This window comes from Mangifera indica, chromosome 17 (assembly GCF_011075055.1).
Source record: "Mangifera indica cultivar Alphonso chromosome 17, CATAS_Mindica_2.1, whole genome shotgun sequence".
In the NCBI taxonomy this organism is placed as follows: Eukaryota; Viridiplantae; Streptophyta; class Magnoliopsida; order Sapindales; family Anacardiaceae; genus Mangifera; species Mangifera indica.
In genome coordinates, this window is record NC_058153.1 from 4,495,828 (window position 1) to 4,517,926 (window position 22,099).

The 22,099-nt window shown below is 31.9% G+C and overlaps 1 protein-coding gene across 4 annotated transcripts; it reads left to right on the forward strand.

The window, feature by feature from the left end:
- The first annotated feature begins 9,162 nt into the window (after positions 1-9,162).
- On the forward strand, positions 9,163-21,967 carry LOC123200634. Of its 4 annotated transcripts, none has more exons than XM_044615927.1 (11): positions 9,166-10,009; positions 10,572-10,848; positions 11,012-11,197; positions 12,165-12,317; positions 13,480-13,950; positions 15,915-18,251; positions 18,658-18,863; positions 18,946-19,101; positions 19,510-19,744; positions 20,354-20,664; positions 21,013-21,967. In XM_044615927.1, exons 1-11 carry the CDS (start codon positions 9,261-9,263, stop codon positions 21,311-21,313), a joined length of 5,382 nt encoding a protein of 1,793 aa, XP_044471862.1. In that variant the 5' UTR covers positions 9,166-9,260; the 3' UTR covers positions 21,314-21,967. The 4 variants fall into 4 exon arrangements, with proteins under 4 accessions (XP_044471865.1, XP_044471862.1, XP_044471863.1 ...); XM_044615928.1 differs by having other exon boundaries at positions 9,869-10,009; positions 10,583-10,848; XM_044615929.1 differs by having other exon boundaries at positions 9,875-10,009; positions 10,618-10,848.
- The last annotated feature ends 132 nt before the right edge of the window (positions 21,968-22,099 follow it).

Below are 22,099 nucleotides of genomic sequence, written 5' to 3' on the forward strand. Positions count from 1 at the left end.
TATGGTCAATGTTTAGATGATGACTTAGGGATTCAACTAATTCATCATATGTTATATCAAACTAAATTTAATCATTTTTTTTAATGTTATTCATTGTGTTATCCTTTAATGTTGCCCTCTAACCTCTACTCCCAGCCATGACAACCATGTATATTATTTTGATCAACCCTATAATAATAATAGATAAGATAAAACAAAAAAAAATTAAAAAAAATTTATACAAAACTCTTGGTTGTATATAAAATTTGTGGCCTCACTAATCTAGGAAAAAGTTACAAAGCCGCGCGCCCCCCAACCCGCCCCCCTTATAATAACCATGTAAAAGATTAAATAAACCTGTTTGAGCATGTGAAAAACTTACAGAAACCCCTTCCCTAGTAGGCCTATATAATGATCTGAGCTGGTTTGATTCGATTTGATTTAATTTGAATTCATTTAATATGAATTAGAATCAAATTTAAGTCAACAGATTTGGCTTCTTTCTGAAACCGAGTCAAACTTGAGTTAGAAGATGTTTGACTCTAATTTATAACTGAAGATCAATAATTCAAATTCGTGGTTTGATTTAGTTCGAATTTATAATTCGAATTGGTAGTTTGAATTCATGAGTCAGTTCAGCTCTAATTCATAACTCAAATCAACAATTTGAATTCGTGGTTTGATTCAGTTCGCTACGAATCAACTCCAATTTATAATTCCAATTGGTGGTTTGAATTCATGAAGCAGTTAGGCTCGAATCAGTAATTTTAAATATTATTTGAGTAATTTTGGCTAATTTATAACTCAAATTGAACGAATTGAATCATTTTTTATTTGAATTGAACTTAAATATTCAATTCAAACTATTTTATATTCAAACTAAACTTGAGTAAAAAAATATTCAAATTCGATCCGATTTATATCCACACCTATTCCTTATAGATTTCATGAAAAGTCATATGACATGGGAAATTTATTGTATTTTTTTTTTTATAATATTTTGTCGTATTTATCCTTTATTAAATCCTTGTAATCCCTTTGCAAACTTAGAATAACACTCATAAATATTATTATATTGTGTATATTAACAATAAATCAACATAATTATAATATCATAGCATTCGAAATTAATTTAATATAAAATTAAGATTTATCTTAATACATGGATATAATGATCAAATGAGATAAAGGAATTTATTTATTTTATAGAAAAAAGAAAAGCGATGGTGCATTGGATTCATGATGTATACCAACACACTCATTAAGCATAGCATGAGTATATACATGTTCGAAATAATAAGAGCGTTTAATATATGCCTTAGAACAAACAAATGCTACCGACCGTTATGTATGGGGTAGGTATAAACTGGATCAAGTTTAAATATTTTTAGTTTGAATAGAAAATAATTTAGTTCGAGTTTATCAAATCAAAATTAAGTTTGATTTAAATAAAAAATAGTTTAATTTAAAATTATAGTTTGAATTGATGATTTAAATTTACGGTTTGGATACATAACTAAATTTGTGATTCATTAATAAAATAATGTCGTTTTACTCAAATAGTATTTGAAATTACTGATTTTAATCACTAATTCGAGTCTAACCAAGCTACAAATTTAAACAATTAAATCAAACTATTCATTCGAGCTATAAATTAGTTTGAGTTTAGTTTAAATAGAAAATAATCTAGTTCAAATTCATCGAATCAAAAGTAAGTTCGATTCAAATGAAAAATGATATAATTCGAATTCATAGTTTAAATTGATGATTCAAATTTACGATTTAAATTCATAACTCAGTTTATGATTCATTAATAAAACAATATCGTTTTACTAAAATGATATTCGAAATTACTAATTCAAATCATGAATTCAAATCGAATTGAATCACAGATTTGAACTATTGATTCGAGTTATAAATTCAAACCGAACACCTCTTAACTTAAATTTGGCTCAAATTTGAATCAAACAAAATTAAGCCAAATCAACTTATACGATCCAAACCAGTTTAGCTCATATCTGAACCTAGTTATATATATAGTTGATCTTAAACCTTATCCAGTTGATTGGGATAAAGAGATAATTAAAAAAAAAAAAAGTGAAATCAGATAATAAAAACAAATAGAGATTAGATGCTTGATATATCAGATCATGTTTTGTAAAGATAAAAAATGAAAATTAGTACAAGAATGATAAGATAAAAGAATAAAGCGAAGTGGGTCAAAGAGGAAATAGTTTAAGATTCGCCATGTCTTTATTAAGACGAGAATGGAGGAAGGATTTGGCAAAATCAATGAACAGAAGACTGATTTGGATGATTAGGGCAATTTTATTTTTAATTCCAAAGATGAACCCATCATTTGTATGACATGATACAAATGTAACCAAAAGCACATCATGTTCGACCTTTCATTGTTTTTTCCTTATTTATTTATTTATATTTAGTTTTTTATAACTAAAATTAAAAGGTATAAAAAAGTGATTGAATATTTTTTAAATGGGACCGAAATCAGGTTCATGTGCCTGTGCTTAAGCAAATCGTGATATGTTTCTGGAGGTATGGAGGCATGTGCATAGTGTTCTTGTCAGGCAGCGCTCTGTTTCTTCTTTTGAATCCATCAGTTTATGAATTATCTTACAGGCTTGGGAGTTGGGGAGCCGAAACATCATAGGATTCTGATTTTATATATATATATATATACACACACACACATACATATATCCAAAGGATTATTCTACACCCGAGTTTAAATGTATTTTCAAAATCATATTCATGAGATTTAAAAAATTTAAAGTCTCATTTATAAGTCAATTATCATTTAAAATCTCAATTAGGATTACGAGTAAAATTATTATTTAACAAAAAATTTTTAAAATTAAAGTTTTACTCTTTATCCCCTTCAATTTAAAAATTTCATAATTTTTCTTATTTAAAGTTTGAAAAATTAATATTTCTCCCTTAGGGCTTACAAACCACATCGGAGACAGTGAAATTTACTAAATCCAACTGCGTTGGCTCTCTCTCTTGGTTTATCTCTTTTTGTCGATCAAATCTCAACTACAGATGAAATCAATTTCCTCCTACAAATACGAGAAACGTTATATTCAAAACGATTTAATTTGGTTTGATAAAATTTTATTGTTTTTTATTTTTAAAATTAATCGATACTAAAATTATTATTTTACTTTTATGCTATTAGTTTTATAAACAAAGTTTGAGTTTGGGTAAAAATGTAATTTATGCAAATTAAGGATGAAAAAGTATTTTTAGACAATACTTTGGTCGGGCAATGTATGTACTCTTTGTATGATTGTGATGTGAAAACAAGTAGCAGTAGGTCATACTCGAGTAGGTAACGCTAGCCGTCCATTGTTAAATGGAAATTTTTGTAGTAGCAGGATTCCAACAACTTTGCCCCCTGAGGTCTCTGCTCCCAGACGCACGCACGTACCATATGTCAGTCTCCAGTTAGGATTAATGGAAGTGAATCAGAGTCAAATTTCCCTTGCACTTTAGTCGAAGGATAGATCTGTAAATGGGTCAAGGACGAGGAGTCTTTTTCCTACCTTGTCCTGCCTTACCCCCATCCCGATACTCGTTTTCGTCTTTTTATATTAATATATTTATTTAAAATATTAATATTTTTTTTATAGTTTTAGATTATTTATATTTTTAAAATTTATTTAGTTTTTTATTGTATATATTAAAATGATTAATATATGAAATTTATGATATTTGAAATAGTGAGTTAGTTTTAATTTTACTTAATTTTGTTATTTAATATATTTATATTGTGTTTAGATGATTTTTCCCTACGGATATAGAGAGAGGATTTTTTTTTTCTGTGGGAAGAAGGAGAAAATTTTTCTTTATGAGGAGAAGACAAAAAATCCTTATCATCCTTATAATGGAGACAGGTTAAGGATAGAAATTGATATTTTCGACAAGAACAAGAACAAAGACGAAGATAGAGATTGACATCCTCTTCCCACCTCTCCCCGTTGTCACCCCTATTTCCTTGGTGACCTTGTGACGTGACCATCAATTATGAGGCTATTCTTTATCAATCAAATTATGTACATAATTTATATATATAATTTTGTATATAAATGATAACATATCATTATATAATTTAATATTATTTTATCTTTAATTTTTAATTACTTAATTATATAATAATACATTATTATTTATACATAAAAATTGTGCACATAACCTAACTCTTATGTTATATTCACTTCTAAATTGTCCATTATGAAACCTTTATGGGACTAGAGAGAACTTTGTTTTGTTTTTTTTTTAGTGAAAGTTTATTCCAGATTTTTTTAGTTAAAAGATAGTTATATCTGTATAAATAATAAATACAAATTTATTTATAAATGATAAGGTATTATTGTTTAATTTAATATTATTTTATCTCTAATTTAAAATTATCAAATTATATAAAAATATATTATCATTTGTGTATAAGTTTATGTTTATTATTTATACACATAATTTTATTATTAATTACATAACCAAAGGATCGCAAAGGACCCAAGAAAAAGTTTCTGGTTTTCAATTTTAGCCCAAATCTTGTAAAATTACACCATCTTAATATGACATTTATGTGGACTCAAGTTTTATCTTATTTAATATAGTTAATTTGATTTTAAAAATAATGATTTAATTCAAGTAAAGTTAAGGTTGGATTCGAGCTGAGCTTGAGCTCGGCTGGGTTTACATATAGTTGAGCTTGAGTTTGAGTTTGGGCTCGTGAAAGTCAGACTCAAATTCTATTCAATTTATTTTTTGTTATTAAAACGATGTCATTTTAATACATATTAGTCAAAATGACGTCGTTTTGTATCAAAATTTTTAATTAGAAAATTTAACGAGTAGCTCGAGCTCGAGCTCAAACTCGATTGAGCTTAGCTAGGACTGATTTGTTTTGGGCTCATTTGAGCTGAGTTCAAACTGACTTTATTCGAGTCTAACCCTAAGTAAAGTTTACCGTTATTCAAAAAAATAAATAAATAAATAAATTTATAAACATATTTATGCTGTTTTAAAAAGTCATAAGTGATGTTATGTGGTTCAACTTTCTAGTATGCGGGTTTCGATGGTTATGCTCACAGACTAAGAGGCTTTGTATCAAAGCCCGTTTTCTTAAAATCTAAGATCCAACCTGATTTTTTTTGGTAAGTTTCAAAAAATAGTTTTATTCCAATAAACTTAAAACAAATTTGGTTTAAATAAATTTGAGCTTAAATTTAAGAGTTTATTTTTTATCCAAACTAATTTTTAACCTCATTAATTTGATTATTATTGTCACTTTTTTTTAAACAATCTTAATAAAAAATATTAAAATGACATTATAATCTTAAATATAATATCCACACTTTTATTATTTTTTTTAAATTTACAAAAAAATTTTAGAATTTTAAGAAATAAAAACTTTACAATAGTTAGAGTACACTAAAACATGAAATGCCCACCTAAAGGCCCAACGGACTAATTCTCATCCAAGAACCCTTTTCTCAAATTTCTATTTATTAGTTTTCAAAAATTTAAATATCTAAGTTATTAAAGTTGATCAAATTTATTAGTTTTAAAATTTTATTTTATTTTTTCTGAATCCTAAAAACTAATAATTTCTCCCTAAACTAAGTTTAAAAAGTAATATTTTCTCCTCTAAGGTTTATTTTTCATTATCTGACGACTTTTTTCTCTTAATGCTTTCCCAAATGAAGAGTCTTTGTCTCTTGAGTTTGGATGGTTGGCCAAAATGAGAGATAGAGAGAGACCGCTAAAAGAAGAGGAAACATCGAGAGAGAGAGGTCACCAAAGGGAACAGTCAGAGAATAAAAAATAAACTTAAAAGAAAAATTCATTTTTTAAAATTTGGTTTAAGAAAAAATTATTAGTTTTTAAGGTTTAGAGGAAAAATAAGATAAAATTTTAGTTATTTTTTAATATCATTAGTTAAATGATAATTTTAATATCACTAGTTTTTAAGGTTTAAGAATCTTTCTCATCCTTGTAACAGGGATAGGTTAAGAATGAGAATTGATATCCCCGTCAAGGACAGGACGGAAATGAAGACGGGAATTGACATCCTCTCCTCACCTTTCCCCGTTGCCATCCCTATTTCCTTGGTGACCTTGTGACGTGACCATCAATTATGAGGCTATTCTTTATCAATCAAATTATGTACATAATTTTTATATATAATTTTGTATATAAATAATAAGATATCACTACATAATTGAATATTATTTTATCTTTAATTTTTAATTACTCAATTATATAATAATACATTATTATTTATACATAAAAATTGTGCATATAACCTAACTCTTATGTTATATTCACTTCTAAAGGGACCATTACGAAACCTTTATGGGACTATTTTACTTAACATGGGCTGTCATAGAGAGAACTTCCTTTTTTTTTTTTTTTAAGTGAAAGTTTATCCCATATTTTTTTAGTTAAATGATAGTTATATCTGTATAAATAATAAATACAAATTTATGTATAAATGATAACGTATTATTATTTAATTTAGTGTTATTTTATCTCTAATTTAAAATTATCAATTATATAAAAATATATTATCATTTGTGCATAAGTTTGTATTTATTATTTATGTACATAATTTTATTATTAAGTATATAACTGAAGGATCGCAAAGGACCCAAGAAAAAGTTGATGGTTTTCAATTTTAGCCCAAATCTTGTAAAATTACACCATCTTAATATGACATTTATGTGGATTCAAGTTTTATCTTATTTAATATAGTTAATTTGATCTTAAAAATAATGATTTAATTCAAGTAAAGTTAGAGTTAGATTCGAGCCAAGTCAAGCTCGACTCGGTTTACGTATAGTTGAGCTCGAGTTCGAGCTCAGGTTTGTGAAAGCCAGATTCAAACTCGACTCAAATTCAACTCAGTTTATTTTTAGTTATTAAAACGATATTGTTTTAATACGTATTGATCACAACGACATCATTTTGTATCAAAATTTTTAATTAAAAAATCTGATGAGTAGCTCAAACTCAAGCTCAATTGAGCTCAAATGAGGCTGGCTCATTTTGGGCTGATTTGAGTCAAACTTGAACAAACTCTGTTTGAATCCAACCCTAAGAAAAGTTCACCGTTATTCAAAAAAATAAATAAATAAATTTATAAACATATTTATGCTGTTTTCAAAAGTCAAAAGTCATAAGTAATGTTATGTGGTTCAACTTTCTAGTATGCGGGCTTCGACGGTTATGCTCAGAGGCTAAGAGGCTTTGAATCAAAGCCCATTTTCTTAAAATCTAAGATCCAAACTGATTTTTTTTTGGTAAGTTTCGAAAAAGAGTTTGATTCGAATAAACTTAAAACAAATTTGATTTGAATAAATTCGAGCTCAGATTTGAGAGTTTATTTTTGAATCCAAACTAATTTTTTAACCTCATCAATTTGATTATTATTGTCACTTTTTTTTAAATAATCTTAATAAAAAATATTAAAATGACATTATAATTTTAAATATAATATCCACACTTTTATTTTTTTTTGAAAAATTTACTTAAAAAAAAATTAGAATTTTAAGAATTAAAAACTTTACAATAATTAGAGTATACTAAAACATGAAATGCCCACCTAAAGGCCCAACGAACTTATTCTCATCCAAGATTTACTCTTTTTCTCAAATTTCTATTTATTATTTTACAAAAATTTAATTATTTATCTGTAAGTTATTAAAGTTGACCAAATTTATTAGTTTTAAACTTTTATCTTATTTTTTTTGAATCTTAAAAACTAATAATTTCTTCTTAAACTAAGTTTTAAAAAATAACATTTTCCCCCATAAGGTTTATTTTTCATTTTCTGACAACTTTTTTCTCTTAATGCTTTCCCAAATGAAAAGTCTTTGTTCCCTGAATTTGGATGATTGGCCAAAGGGAGAGAGAGACCGTTGAAAGAAGAGAAAATATCGAGAGAGAGAGGCCATCAAAGGGAACAGTTTGAGAATAAAAAATAAACTTAGAAGAAAAATGTCATTTTTTAAAATTTGGTCTAAAAAAAAATTATTAGTTTTTAGGGTTTAGAGGAAAAATGAGATAAAATTTTAGTTATTTTTTAATATTACTAATTAAATGGTAATTTTACCCTAAAAACTAATAGATTTAAGTTAACGATTAACATGTATGTATTCAAATTTTTGAAAAATAATATACAGAAATTTAGAATAAGAGTAAACCTGAACCTTCTTTCTAAATTATGTCGTTTTGCACATCCATCACCCATACTATATCTTTTGAACATCACCCCTATGTGACCTTTCAAAACATGTATGTGAGTGGATCTAAGCAGCCTTCTCTAACTTCCTAACCTCCTTTAGCGTCTTTCTTACTGATAAGTTTGGTATTATTAGCATATTTTTAGTAGGTGAAGTCGGTTTTAATGGCCAGTTTCATAAATACTATTATCAAATAAATTAATAATTTAATTTTGAATTATTATTAGAGGGAATTTAAATCATTTATTTTTATATTTGAAATCTCTTATGTTATTCTTAATATAGATTCTATAAAATGGTAAAAAAAAGTAACAAAACTTCGAAAATATTGGAGGAATATATCAAGGGGCATTTTAATTTAATTAATTACCCTTATTAACAGTTTATTTTCTTCCTTGCCCTGCTTGTAACAGTGTAAACAAACTGAAGCCATAAATTCTTCCAAATGTCGAAGTTGATTTTTGTCGTTCGGAGTTGATTCAATAAAGATGAAGATGAAGATAAATCTCTTTGTCTTCGATTCGTTGCATTCATTCTTTGTTGTCATTCATTGGTTTTTGACCTTTGTTTGTCAACGACAAACAAAGAAGAGAAAATTATCGGTGTCAAAGATGATGGTCAGAAAGAAAAAAAAAAACTCTAGGATAAAATGATAATTTTTTAAATTTTAGATACGAAGAAAATTGTTATTTTTAAACAAATTGAAAAATGAGATAAAATTTTAATTTTTTAAAAAATATATTAAATAATGATTTTATCTTTAATTATAATAAAATTTTATGAATGGGAATTTGAAAAAACACAAAACCGGGTGGAAATAAGCCTTTTGGCCTTTAATTAATTACCCTTATTAACGGTTCATTTTCTCCCTGGCCCCGCTTGTAACGGTATAAACAACCTGAAGCCATAAGTCCTTCCAAATCTCCACCACCACCCCAACATCTTTCAAATGTTTCTTTTTCCAGAATTGGGCTTTCCCTTTATGCCCTGTCCCATGCCATTGCTATTACTATGAACATCTCCGCCAATCGTCTCCGCCTCAATTCTTTTCACGCCACCACCACCTCCACTGTTCTCTTCAATAAAACCTCCGTCCACTTCCTCCAAGTTCGCCTTCATAGAAAACGTCGCCGTTTCAAACTCACTGTTGGAAGTAACCTTAACGATCCCTTCGACAACCTGTTTCATAGCTTGCCCAACCTCTTCGCTTCCGCCAGCTCCCTCGATTTGCTCGCTACGGCTCTAGGCCTTCTCTCTGGACTCGCTTTATATGCCTCTAAGTCCACTTCTAATAAACCGCCCCCACTATCATGTATTGGAAATTGGGTTTTGTTTACCAGTCCGACGCCGTTTAATCATTTTGTCATTCTTCGGTGCCCGTCGATATCGTTCGAAGAGAGTGATTTCTTAGAGAATGTAAATGAGAAGCTTATGAAGGAAGATAGACATTTTGTGAGTGGGAGGATTCAGATCAGAATTGGAGACGATGAGAGGGTGAGTGATTTGGAGACGAAATTGAAGTACCAAAGAGTTTGTCTAAATACGGAGGATGGTGGTGTTGTTTCGTTAGATTGGCCTGCGAATTTGGACCTGCTGGAGGAGCATGGATTGGACACCACTTTGTTGTTGGTGCCGGGAACCACAGAGGGGAGCATGAACAAGAGTATTCAGGCGTTTGTTTGCAAAGCAGTGGAGCACGGGTTCTTTCCGGTGGTTATGAATCCTAGAGGTTGCGGTGGTTCGCCTCTTACCACAGCCCGGTAAGCAACTAAGGTGTTTTTTATTATGAGCATTTCAAACTTTGTTTTAATTTTGCAATAATTTAATATGTTCTATTTTGACGTGTGGGAATTTTCTTGATGCAGAATTTTTTTGGCCTTATGATTTAGAATTATTGCATAATCATTTTTTATCCAAAATGTCCAGAGACATTACTGGCTGCTAACACTGCACTGGTTTTGATTTGGTTATTGTTTTAGTAATTCAGGATGTGAGCTTGTCGTTGTTTAAAATAAACCTGAGAATAAATAGGGGTGGACAAAGTGAAGATAAAATGAGGAACATTACTTGTTATTTGGTTAAAGCCAAGGTATGGCTTGATGGAAGGGCATTGTTAGTATGACAAATGAGTGAGACTGTGCCTGAGTTTCTCTTTGTCATTCATTAGATTTAAAAATAAAATAAAACATTGTGTTTGTTATACATATTAAAACTAGAGTCTCATACTTGAGCTATTGGTGATAGCAAATCTTTCTGGGTTCTTGTTGAATAATTCTTTCCAAAAATAACCTGATAGTAGGGCTGCTTAACTACATTATGTAGGTTATTTACAGCTGCTGACAGCGATGATATCTGCACTGCTATACAGTTCATCAACAATGCAAGGCCATGGACAACTTTGATGGGTATTGGCTGGGGATATGGTGCAAATATGTTAACAAAATACTTGGCAGAAGTTGGAGAAAGAACACCTCTTACAGCTGTCACATGCATAGACAATCCTTTTGACTTACAGGAGGCCACAAGGTCCTCTCCTTATCGCATTGCCTTGGATCAAAAGCTCACTAATGGATTGATAGATATCCTGCGATCAAACAAGGTCAATTATTGCTTCAAATGTTTTACTTTCCAGTGCAAATGTTTCAAACTTTTGTTGGAGGACTGCAACAATCAATGTGTTCTGTTTCAAATTTTGTCAGTCATTTAATTTATGTAGGTACCTTATGCTTGTTCTCACAGCGTATTCTTAATTAATTCTCCAGGAATTATTTCAAGGCCAAGGAAAAGGTTTTGATGTGGAAAAGGCTCTATTGTCAAAGTCTGTTCATGATTTTGAAGAAGCAATATCTATGGTATCTCATGGTTTTGAAGCCATTGAAGACTTCTATTTGAAATCTAGTACTCGAAGTGTTGTTGGAAATGTGAAGATTCCCGTTCTCTTTATACAGGTGCATATTTATGTGGATCTAATTCCATCTTGCCTTGGATTTTGCACAAGACCAATTTATTCTTCAGTTTTGCCTATTCGAATATTGGCCAAAAATTATGATAATGTTTATATGGTTCAATTGATCATTTTCTGGGATATTTTCTTCATTTAGAATATACTTTTCTACTTTGTTGTACAGAGCTAGATATAGAAGGTTCTCAAGCTTCACTTTTCTATATCATGAGTATTCTTAATTGAGTATTATACCTTGCCAGTCTTAGGTGGCTGGGCTCAAGTCCAGATTTAGGTCAGTCAAAATTGGTTCATTTGTTGTTATGAGTCCTTGGGCAGGTAAATTGAGTTACCTCTTGCCAGGGTGAGCTAGCATGTCTAGTTTTAACTTGAAACTTTAGTAACAGCTCGCAATGAGGAACTTCCAAAATTTCTATGACTTGCAGGATTTGTCTCCAATTTACACTTAAGGGCTTGAAACTTGTGTAACATCCATAGGGAGAGTTATCAAGGTTGCACGCACATACATTTATAAAAAAAATATGTCATCCATTTTTAGGTTGCTATGAAGTTTTTGTTATGAGATAGTTACATACTCGCAAACCTGGTAAGTAATTTACTATCTACTGTTTTTTTACAAGTACGCAAACACAGGATTATGCTTTAACGTATGCTGAAATTATAATAATGCACATAATAAGCTGGTGTCTACCATTAATGCAAAAATTACTATGTTTTATTGGTCAATGCAATGTAATTCACTTTATCTCTCTCTCTGTATGGCAAACATCTTTCTTGATTATCTGTTTAAAAAGCCAGTAATGGTTGTGATTTTGCGAAATATGCATCAGTTGTCTGTTGTCAACAATGTCTTGCTTGTCAACCATTCCACTGTTCCGAAGTTGATCATTAAGATAAGCATTCTGACCTTTTTAAGAAGAAGTTAATTAATCATAATCCTGTCAATTTGTCAGAATGATAATGGAGCACTGCCACCGTACTCTCTTCCACACAGTTTGATAGATGAAAATCCATATACTAGCCTTCTCTTGTGTTCTTGTCTTCCATCTGCTACTATTGCAAGTAATAGAGCTGCTGAATGTTGGTGCCAGCATCTTACCATTGAGGTAATGACTTCTTTCTTTGGCTACTAAAGATTGAATGCAGGAATGTAAACCATTGTCAACAAAGGATGGTTGTTTGTTTGATTGGGCGGCTGGTTATTATATCATTTCCATTACAATGTCTGGGTCTTTCGAATCATTTAATAATTTACCATGTTTATAGTTCTAAGAATCTTACTGAGATTTCTGTGACGTAACTTTTTAATGAACTTGGAGGACTCAAAGCCTCTGAATTCATTGTTTTGAATTTCTTATATCTGCTTCTTGAAATCCTAGTGTATTCTATTAAGTTTGGTCTCTTTATTTACACAAGTTATCATATGGAATATATTGTGTTAGAATTAATGAGCAATATTTTGTTAGGAAAGCTACTGTGGAGAGTTACATTTTTTTTCCCTGAAATTTTGTTTTGATGTTCAGGGAATGAAGATCATTTCTTGTCCATAACAATGCTCTGATCTGATGCTCAGCTATAACATTTTTATTTTTCACTTTGTTTTTTAATTTATTTTATTTTCTGTTCAGTCCTCAGCATTCTGATTTCCTTCAAATCTTGATCATCAAGAACATTATAATCTTTAAAGGGACTTATTATGTTGGAATCTCATGTATTTGTTGCTTTTTGAGAGGGAAAGAAGGATAATTTCTTCGGAGTTGGGTTATATGGGAAAACAAATGACTGTATTTTTGGTGAGAAAGGAGATAATAACAAGAGGCTTTATGGGCTAGACTTAAACCTTTTGCTTCTATTCAGGCTTCGGTTTCTGAGTTGGGAGGGGAACTTGGACTAAATTTGTATGCTTATTCTGCAATAGGGGAGGGAAGATTATGTTTGGCAATTTTTTTCACTATCTTCATAGAATTGTTCCCCTTTACAGATTTTTTGATCTCTTTATGAATATCCGGTCCCCTGGTATACTTACCTCAACCCCTTCTTTAACATAGTTTAACAGTTTCTTATAGAAAAAGAAAAAAGGAAAATTTAAAGAATTTCTTCGTCACTATGCCCCAAAGCTTTTAAGTTTTATAATGGTAATGAGTAATTGCCCTAATCCAATTATCATATTTTATATGAAATTATACTTTCGTCCCCCGCAGTTCTATCAATCATGTTGGGTTAGGGTGACAAGTGATATTCTGATTAGTATTCTTTTTGTGAATGCAGTGGCTCACAGCCGTGGAGCTTGGACTTTTAAAAGGTCATCATCCACTTCTGAAAGATTTAGATGTTTCCATCAACTCTTCAAAAGGTTTGGCTCTTGCGGAAGGTAGAGCAACCGACAAGGAGGATGTTAAAGTTAATAAGCTCTTAGATCTTAGTAAGACAAATGCTTTGAACAGTTATTCTGACAATGGTACGAGGGAGATGCTGGAAAAAAATAATGATGATTGTAGCGTCCATCAAAGATCCAGAAGAGAGTCACAAAGAAATGTGGAGCGTGATAAAAAGGAATTGCAAGAAATGGACCATGGTGCATTGCCAGAGAGTGGTCCTGTTGAGGCAGAAGTGGTCAAAGAGGATGAAGCCAGTGCAGTAGATAGCAAAAGGAGCCAAGTGTTACAGTCTTCACAACTGGTTATGAGTATACTTGATGTAACTATGCCTGGCACACTGACAGAAGAAGAGAAGAAAAAGGTATGATTGAATATGCTATTTATTGTTTTGACATTCATATGCTAATATTACATTTTTGGAATCTTAGTCATGACATGATTGATTTGAAGTGAGAGTAGAAATTCATGTGTGAAAAATGAGAAATGAGATTCTTGATGAATACCTCATTCTATTTTTATTCATTGGTCTTATTACCAATTTATACTTGATATAAATAGGATTAGACTGGATTGAAATTAAACAACCAATTCAAAAACAAAAGATAATAATCATTTAAAAAAAAAAATATCAATAGTGAAGCTAATAGTCCCACTAATTTTGAGATAATAAACCATCATTTCAAATTTAAATTTATCCCAAGGATTGAGAAAAAAGTTTTCAACATGTATGCTAGTGTATATCTTCTCGTAAGTTGATTTTCAATATGGAACAAGGAAATAACTGCCTTTTATTAATGCAATTCATGGCACTTAGTCCGCAATGTTTTTCTGCATACTAGCATTTAGTTCTTATTACAAAGTTTATAATTTATAATTTAAAAAAAAAAAGGTAGATTATGAAATCTTTAATCTACAAATCTGGTCGGTGATCTCTGATATGGTGAGAGAAATATTTCCACATATAGGTGATAGCATGAGTTTGCCAATATGGTGAAAAACTCATTTTTCTACATGTAGGTGATGAAGTGAGTTTTGTTGATCTGGTAAGAAACTCATCTTTCTACATTTAAGTAATAGTGTGAGTTTGTCGAACTAGTGATGTTCTTGGCTCTATGGTCAAAAAATTATGCCAGCAAGGATGTTCATCTTTGATACCATGAAACAAGATTTTGGCATAAATAACCTAATTAAAATTTATTCATTGGCATAGCCATCAATACATACACAGGAAAGCCCTGATAATCACTATGATTTTATAATAAGAAAAGAAAATATTCTAAATATAAAACCTAATAATCACTAGGATTTTCTAACTATATAGGTAAATATAAAACTACTAAGAAATGCAATCATCATGTTACCTAAAATAAAAAAACAATTAAAGATTATAAATTCCTAATCGGGTATAGAGATATTAAATCCCTAACAAAAAGGTATTTTTTAGGCTTTCCAACATATACATATTATATTATGGTAGTTAAATGATTGTATAGAAATTAGGTAGCCCTATATGCACAAACTTAAATACAAACAATGACATGTCACCATGCAATTAGGTATTGTTTTATTTTTAATTCAAAATCACCAATCATATAATGACATGTCATCGTTTATGTTCAAATTTGTGTACATAGTTTTATTGATAGAAAATTAAGCTTTTTCGTTTTCTTATTATTATTGGCAGACAACCATCTGGACTCTGCTTAAGTGGAACTAACACTGATATTTGTTATAAAAAGACTGGGCATTTTTCTCAATTTTTTTAAGAAACTATAGGATCAGTAGTAATAATCAAAATAAGACGAACTTACAGAAGTGGACCAGGAAACCACTGTGAAAATAAAAATCAATGTTGGTAGTTATTGCATACAAAACCAAAACAAGTCTATATCCCCAGTATGAACCAGCTCCTCTTTGAACAAATATTCAAATGAGGATAATCATATTCACTGCTTAATATCCTTTGACTCTGTTATCATGTTAGGTTAAACTCATGCTGGAAAAAAGAAAAAGATGGATCAATTTTTCTCTTATAAACAAAATCAGGGAAGAAAAAATAATGCAAGGATGCATCTGACACTATGGCAATCTATTACTGTATTGTACCACAAGTAACTGTTTGTTATAAACAAGTTTATCAAATGCATCATGCTTTCATTTTTATTACTTACATGTTTTTTTTATTGAAGTTGTTAGGATATGTCTTAAAGAGCACTTATTCTGGTTAAATACTTTTACCATAATTTTTAGGATATGAAATTTCCAGTCATTTTAATTTGTTCCTTTATTTGGTTATTCTGATGTTTCAGTAATCATTATGTTCAGGTCTTGACTGCTGTTGGTCAAGGAGAGACACTTATGAAAGCTCTGCAAAATGCTGTGCCTGAAGATGTGCGCGGAAATCTTTTGGCAGCAGTATCTGGGCTTTTGCACGCTGAGGCCACAAACTTAAAATTAAAAGGACCTCTGGATATTGGTAAGATATCTAACATAACATCAGAGTTTAAGTCAAAGATCCAAGAGAAAGTCAATGGAATATCAAGTGCTGAAGGGCTGTATAAAGATCCTCACAGAGCAGATCATGAGAAAAGGGTTGACAATTTGGCAGAGGGCTCTGACAACATGCAACCAGACATGGCCAAGCCTAATGGTGGATTAGCCTCAGAGATTCAAGCTACTCAAATTTTGCAGAAATCTGATGATGTAGGTCAGTCTCAGTCAATGAATGGTCTTCAATCTGATATTTCTAGTTCAATCAGGAAAGACACTAATGAATATGGAAATAATCATGAAAATTATAGGTTCCCCAAGGATGAGGCTATTCCATATTCTGACATTGGTGAAAAGGGATCAGAGACAAGTGCTAATTCTGACAACACCAGCCAGCCTGAAGAGGCTGTAGGTCATGAGGAATATCAGTACAAAGTGGAACAGGATAGTGGAGTATCCCGAGAAGAAACAAAACTTGAGAATGGCATCCAACAAACCGTAGATAAATCCCTAGATCCTTCCTCTGATCAAAATGAAAGAGCATCTGCCAATGTTACAGAGGATGCAGTTTCACCTCTGGGATCCTCTTCTGAAGCTCAATCAATGAAGGGAGGAAATGATAATCAGAAGAGGGAGAATAAAATTTTGCAGGCTGCACCTGATCTTAATCCTACTGCCTTCAATGTTTCGGAAGCATTAGATGCACTGACAGGAATGGATGATTCCACCCAAATGGCTGTTAATAATGTTTTTGGTGTAATAGAAAATATGATCACTCAGTTGGAAGTGGAAAATGATGACAAAATAGATGTCAAGGAGAGAGATGAGGTAAAAGATGAGAAAATTGATCATTTCTCTGAGAAACAAAGAAATGGAAATCATGAAAGATTGGACAAAGAGGGCACTGGGAAAGAGCTGAGTTTACAGTCACCTGCATCATCTGATCCCTCGACACATAATAGTTGTGAGAGTGGTGTGGACATTCAGCATGATGCAAGAACTGAGAGGGCGGAGGTTGAACACGATCAAAATCCCATTCTATTTGATATCAATGGTGGTAATTATTCTCCAGGAAGTAGGATAGCTAAAAGTTTAGATATGGAGAGAAACAGGGAATTATTAGTTGGGAGCAAACTTTTGTTTGACCATTCAGATGGACTTAAATGTGGAAATAACTTCCCATTATACAATCCTGTGAATCTTAATGGGGACCGAACACAAAATGAACACTTAAGTAAATATCCTATCTCAAAAGTGCCAAATGCCAAATCATTGGATCTGGATACAACTACTGCTCTCTTGCTTGACTACTTTCCAGAAGAAGGTCAATGGAAGCTCTTGGAACAAGCTGGAAATTTCAAAGATTCTATTGGTGATTTTAGAACTTTGGAGGATGATGACGGAGAAGTGCAAGCCCAGTCATTTGAGGAGGTAGATGATGCAGATAAATATATTGAACCACCATATGTAATATTAGATACAGATAAACAACGAGAACCCATTGCAGAATACAAAATTAAGGATCATATGAATGAAAATGCTGAAAGTAGCGAGGTTGCATTGACAGAGTTTATGCACATTGTGAAAAATATTTTGTTTAATTCTTTGAAGATCGAAGTTGAACGCAAGCTAAGTCTATCTGATAGGAAAGAAATGGAATCAGATATTGCTAGAGATATGGAAAAAGTGGCAAATGCTGTCTCTTTGGCTGTTGGGAATGACAGGGAAAATGTTTGGTATTTGGATGATAAACAAGACGGTATTAACTGTACTTCCAGAAAAGTTGGCACACTTCAAGGTGAAAATATTATTAGAGCCATTTCCTCTGCTGTCCAGGGGACAAGTTATCTGAGACAGGTACTTCCAGCTGGTGTTATTGTAGGCTCTAGTTTAGCTGCTTTGCGAAAATATTTCAGTGTGTCTACTGAGAATGATAATGGTCAAAAAGAACTGATGGTCTACGATCAAAACAAGAAATCTAGGGGGAGAAAACATGACAAGGTGGGGGTAACGGAGATTTGCCAGATGCCGTTTGACAAAGATACTAGTTCAAATGGTTCAGTAAACACAGAAGTGGTAGGTGGTGAATTGAAAAACTTCAACAATGGAGGTGTCACAGTTGGTGCCGTTACAGCTGCCTTGGGAGCATCAGCATTACTTGTAGAGCAATCGGTATGAATTAATTTATTTAAGTGCATATGTGACATGTTTTTTTTTTTTTTGGTGTGGCTTTTTTAATCTAAGCATATGAAACAGATACACACAAACTTTATTCTCAGCATACATGTCCTTTATTGGGTATAGGTATCTTTCTTAGTCTAGGTAGTAGATTCTGTTGTGTGATAGTTTGTATGCAGTTCATTTCTCAGGTGCTTAAGAGTCTTGGAAATATCTCTTTTCTTGAAGAATATTGTTAATTATTCTGTATTATTTATTTTTGTACCAGGGCCAAGTTTTTTCTCCATATTGTGTAGTCATGAAGTTTCATCATGCTTTTTTCTCTTTTTTGTTCTTGGGTTGAAGGGTGGGGTTCTTACATGTGTGTTTATCATGCCTGCTGCTGAATGTAAATGTGAAGGACTTGTATGAAGACAAGGGAATAGTTGAAAATATGTCTGGGCCCTTAAATGAGAAGGAAAATCATCTGAAAGAACCTGCGAAACTTAAGGAGTCGATGTCTGAAAAAAACCAGAATAACATAGTCTCAAGCCTTGCTGAGAAAGCCATGTCAGTTTCTGGTCCTGTAGTACCAACCAAGGAAGATGGTGAAGTGGATCAAGAAAGGTCTTAACTCGTAACCTGTTTATATAATTTCTTTTATGGATTACTCAGTTTAGAGAGTTTTTTACATTTCCTACATGAACAGGTTGATCACAATGTTGACCAGTTTAGGGCAAAAGGGTGGCATGTTGAAGCTTGTTGGAAAAATTGCTTTGCTTTGGGGTGGTCTACGTGGTGCAATGAGTCTGACTGACAGGCTTATCTTGTTTCTGCATATAGCTGATCGCCCGTTGTTCCATAGGTATTCTTAAAGGTCATTATTCAGCATCTCATGCTTCATCTGTCAATCTCCTTTTCTCCGTTAGAAAGCTGTAGTAAACCAAAATTAACTCAACAGGAGTTAAAATCAATATGGGAAAAGTCCATAATGATTCATTCAGTCCCTGAAAAGTGTTTCCTATGAAGGGTTTTTCTCTGTTTCAGTTGAAATGAAAGATAGTTTTAGTTTTTAATTCATATGACCACTGCAACCTACAAAAGAGAAGATATTGACCCCTGTAAAACAGACTGGTAAAAGGGCATCTAGTCTTACATATAGATGTAATTAGAATTTTGTTGAGTTAAATGAATGAAGTAATAGATCTTTTTTCCTTATAATCAGAAATCATGTGTAATACTATTTTCTTAAAACTTTTGCTTCTTTACTTAGGATTCTTGGATTTGTCTGCATGGTGATTCTTCTATGGTCACCTGTTGTTGTTCCACTGCTGCCAACACTTGTGCAGAGCTGGACAACAAATAATCCCTCAAGAATTGCCGAGCTTGCTTGCATTGTTGGACTCTATACTGCTGTTATGATACTGGTTGTGTTATGGGGCAGAAGAATACGTGGATATGAAAATCCATTGGAGCGGTATGGGCTTGATATGACATCATTATCAAAGGTAAGATTAGAACCTAGAAATATGTCAAACAAGGTCTAGACTTTAGCAATTGCAAGTGATAACTGCATTATACTGTGAAATTTAATGTTTTGTCCACACTGGCAATGGGCTGATCCTCATTGGACTAAAATTTCAGCCTGAGGGTCAAATTTGTCCCTCTAGTTCAGCAGTGTGCAGCAGTAGTGGCACATTGCAAGAATCATTATGTGAATTTAAGTTAAGTTGGCATAGTCTATTGATTTATAGGTAGTGAAACAATTGCAGAGATCTAGCATTTTGTGCTAGTGACTAACTATTTGTGATTTTCTTCTTCTAGGCAAACAACCTCTCAAGGTTTCTCATGCTTCATTTTTTCATACACGATTCCACCAAAAACAGTTTCAGATTTCATATGTCTCTGGTTCCTTTGATGTTTTGTCGTCAATGGTGTAGTTAAATGAAGATTTTTTCTCTTTAAAGTGAATGTATTCTTTTAATTAATTAGTAGTTTGCATGTTAATTCACCTGACTTCCATTTCGTTGTGCGACCTCATGGTCTTTAACGGATATGCATCCTCTGGCTTTGCCTGCCTTGGAGAAAGAATTAACATTGAGCTTTTTCGTTAGCAGGTCCAAAATTTGTTGAAAGGGTTTATCGCAGGTGTCATGCTTGTGCTATTACTACAATCAGTAAAGGCTTTACTTGGTTGTGTGAATTTCTCCTGGCCATCAAGTATTCCATCACCTTTAAATGCTGTGACATTGCTCAAAGTGTGTGGGAAATTCTTTTTGCTGGCATGTCGAGGTATCCTAACAGCAACTGCCGTTGTACTGGTTGAAGAATTGCTATTCAGATCATGGTTGCCTGAAGAAATTGCCGCAGATCTTGGTTATCATCGTGGAATTATAATATCGGGATTTGCTTTTTCTCTATTTCAGAGGTAGATTTTGAGTTGTACTTTGCTGCACTATATTGTTTGTAATTTTCCTGTTTAGTTACATTTGCCATTACTTTCCCATCCTCGGTCTCGTATAAAATTGAAGGAGTTAATCTAGTCTTATATTCTTGATTTTCCTTTTATCTCCCATTTTGTTGGCATTACATTGGTTGTCGTATCATGAAAATTTTGGCCCTTCTAGATTATGTAAGACATGTAACAAGAAAGGTTAAGCTTTTCTTTAGGTCCTTAAACTGAGCATCCATTTCGGATTGTATTGCATTGAGTTTTACAAATGTTGTGGAAATCACCCTACAAACTGCTTATTGTAATTTGCCACTGAGTTTTCAGGTCCCCGCAGGCAATTCCAGGACTCTGCCTATTATCTTTGGCTCTGGCAGGTCTTCGTCAAAGAAGTCAAGGCAGCCTCTCTGTTCCAATTGGTTTGCGTTCTGGGATCATGGCCTCAAGTTTTGTTTTACAAAATGGTGGCTTTCTAACCCACAATCCAAATTTCCCCGTTTGGGTAACGGGAAGTCACCCGTTCCAACCATTGAGTGGAGTATTTGGTCTTGCAATCTGTTTATTACTGGCAGTTATTCTGTATCCAAGACAGCCTCTAGGAAAGAAAGAACTTCAGAAGGACCGCTAGGGAGTCAACAAAATTATCTGGCTGTCAATCTGGTGAGACCTTTTTGGTTATGGATGCTTCGCGACTTCCATGAATTTTTCCTTGTGATGTCGGGGTTGAAAGAATATTAGGAGGATGAGAGGAAAATATAGAATAAAATGTTAAATGTTAGTCATTGCCTTGTTTATAATGGCAAAATCTCAATGGAAAGGGCAATGCTTGCAAATATGAGAGGCAAAGATGTTGATCAAAGTGCACAGTTGCTGAACCCAGAAAATCAAATATCAAAAACAAGGAGAAGTCTCCTTAATAGGAAAGAAATGTATATTTTCAATTTTTCACACAAATAGATACACACATAAATATGTTATCATTTGAAATGGTAATTTTGAATTAATAATAAAATAATATCTAATTACATAATAACACATCTATATGTGTATTTATTTGTATACAAAAAGTGTATACGCATAGCATTGTGCAATTGTTCAAGGGTACAGGGTCTTTTGTATTCACATTTTCTGATTTGCCTTTACATTTGGCAACCAGAGTCAAAAGAATTTGAGTATCCTGGGTGCTTGCTTTGTAAACTTTTCAATTCTGGCAACCATATTGAAGCAATTTTTGAGCTTTTAATAATGTGCATAATAATATTGGAATTCTCTTACTTTTCCATTCCTTTTTCCTGTGACGTATATGTATAATTATGTATTTTTTAATATATAATTGAATATATAGTTGATATATTATTATATAATTTAATATTATTTTATTTTTAATTAAAAATTATTTAATTATATAATAATA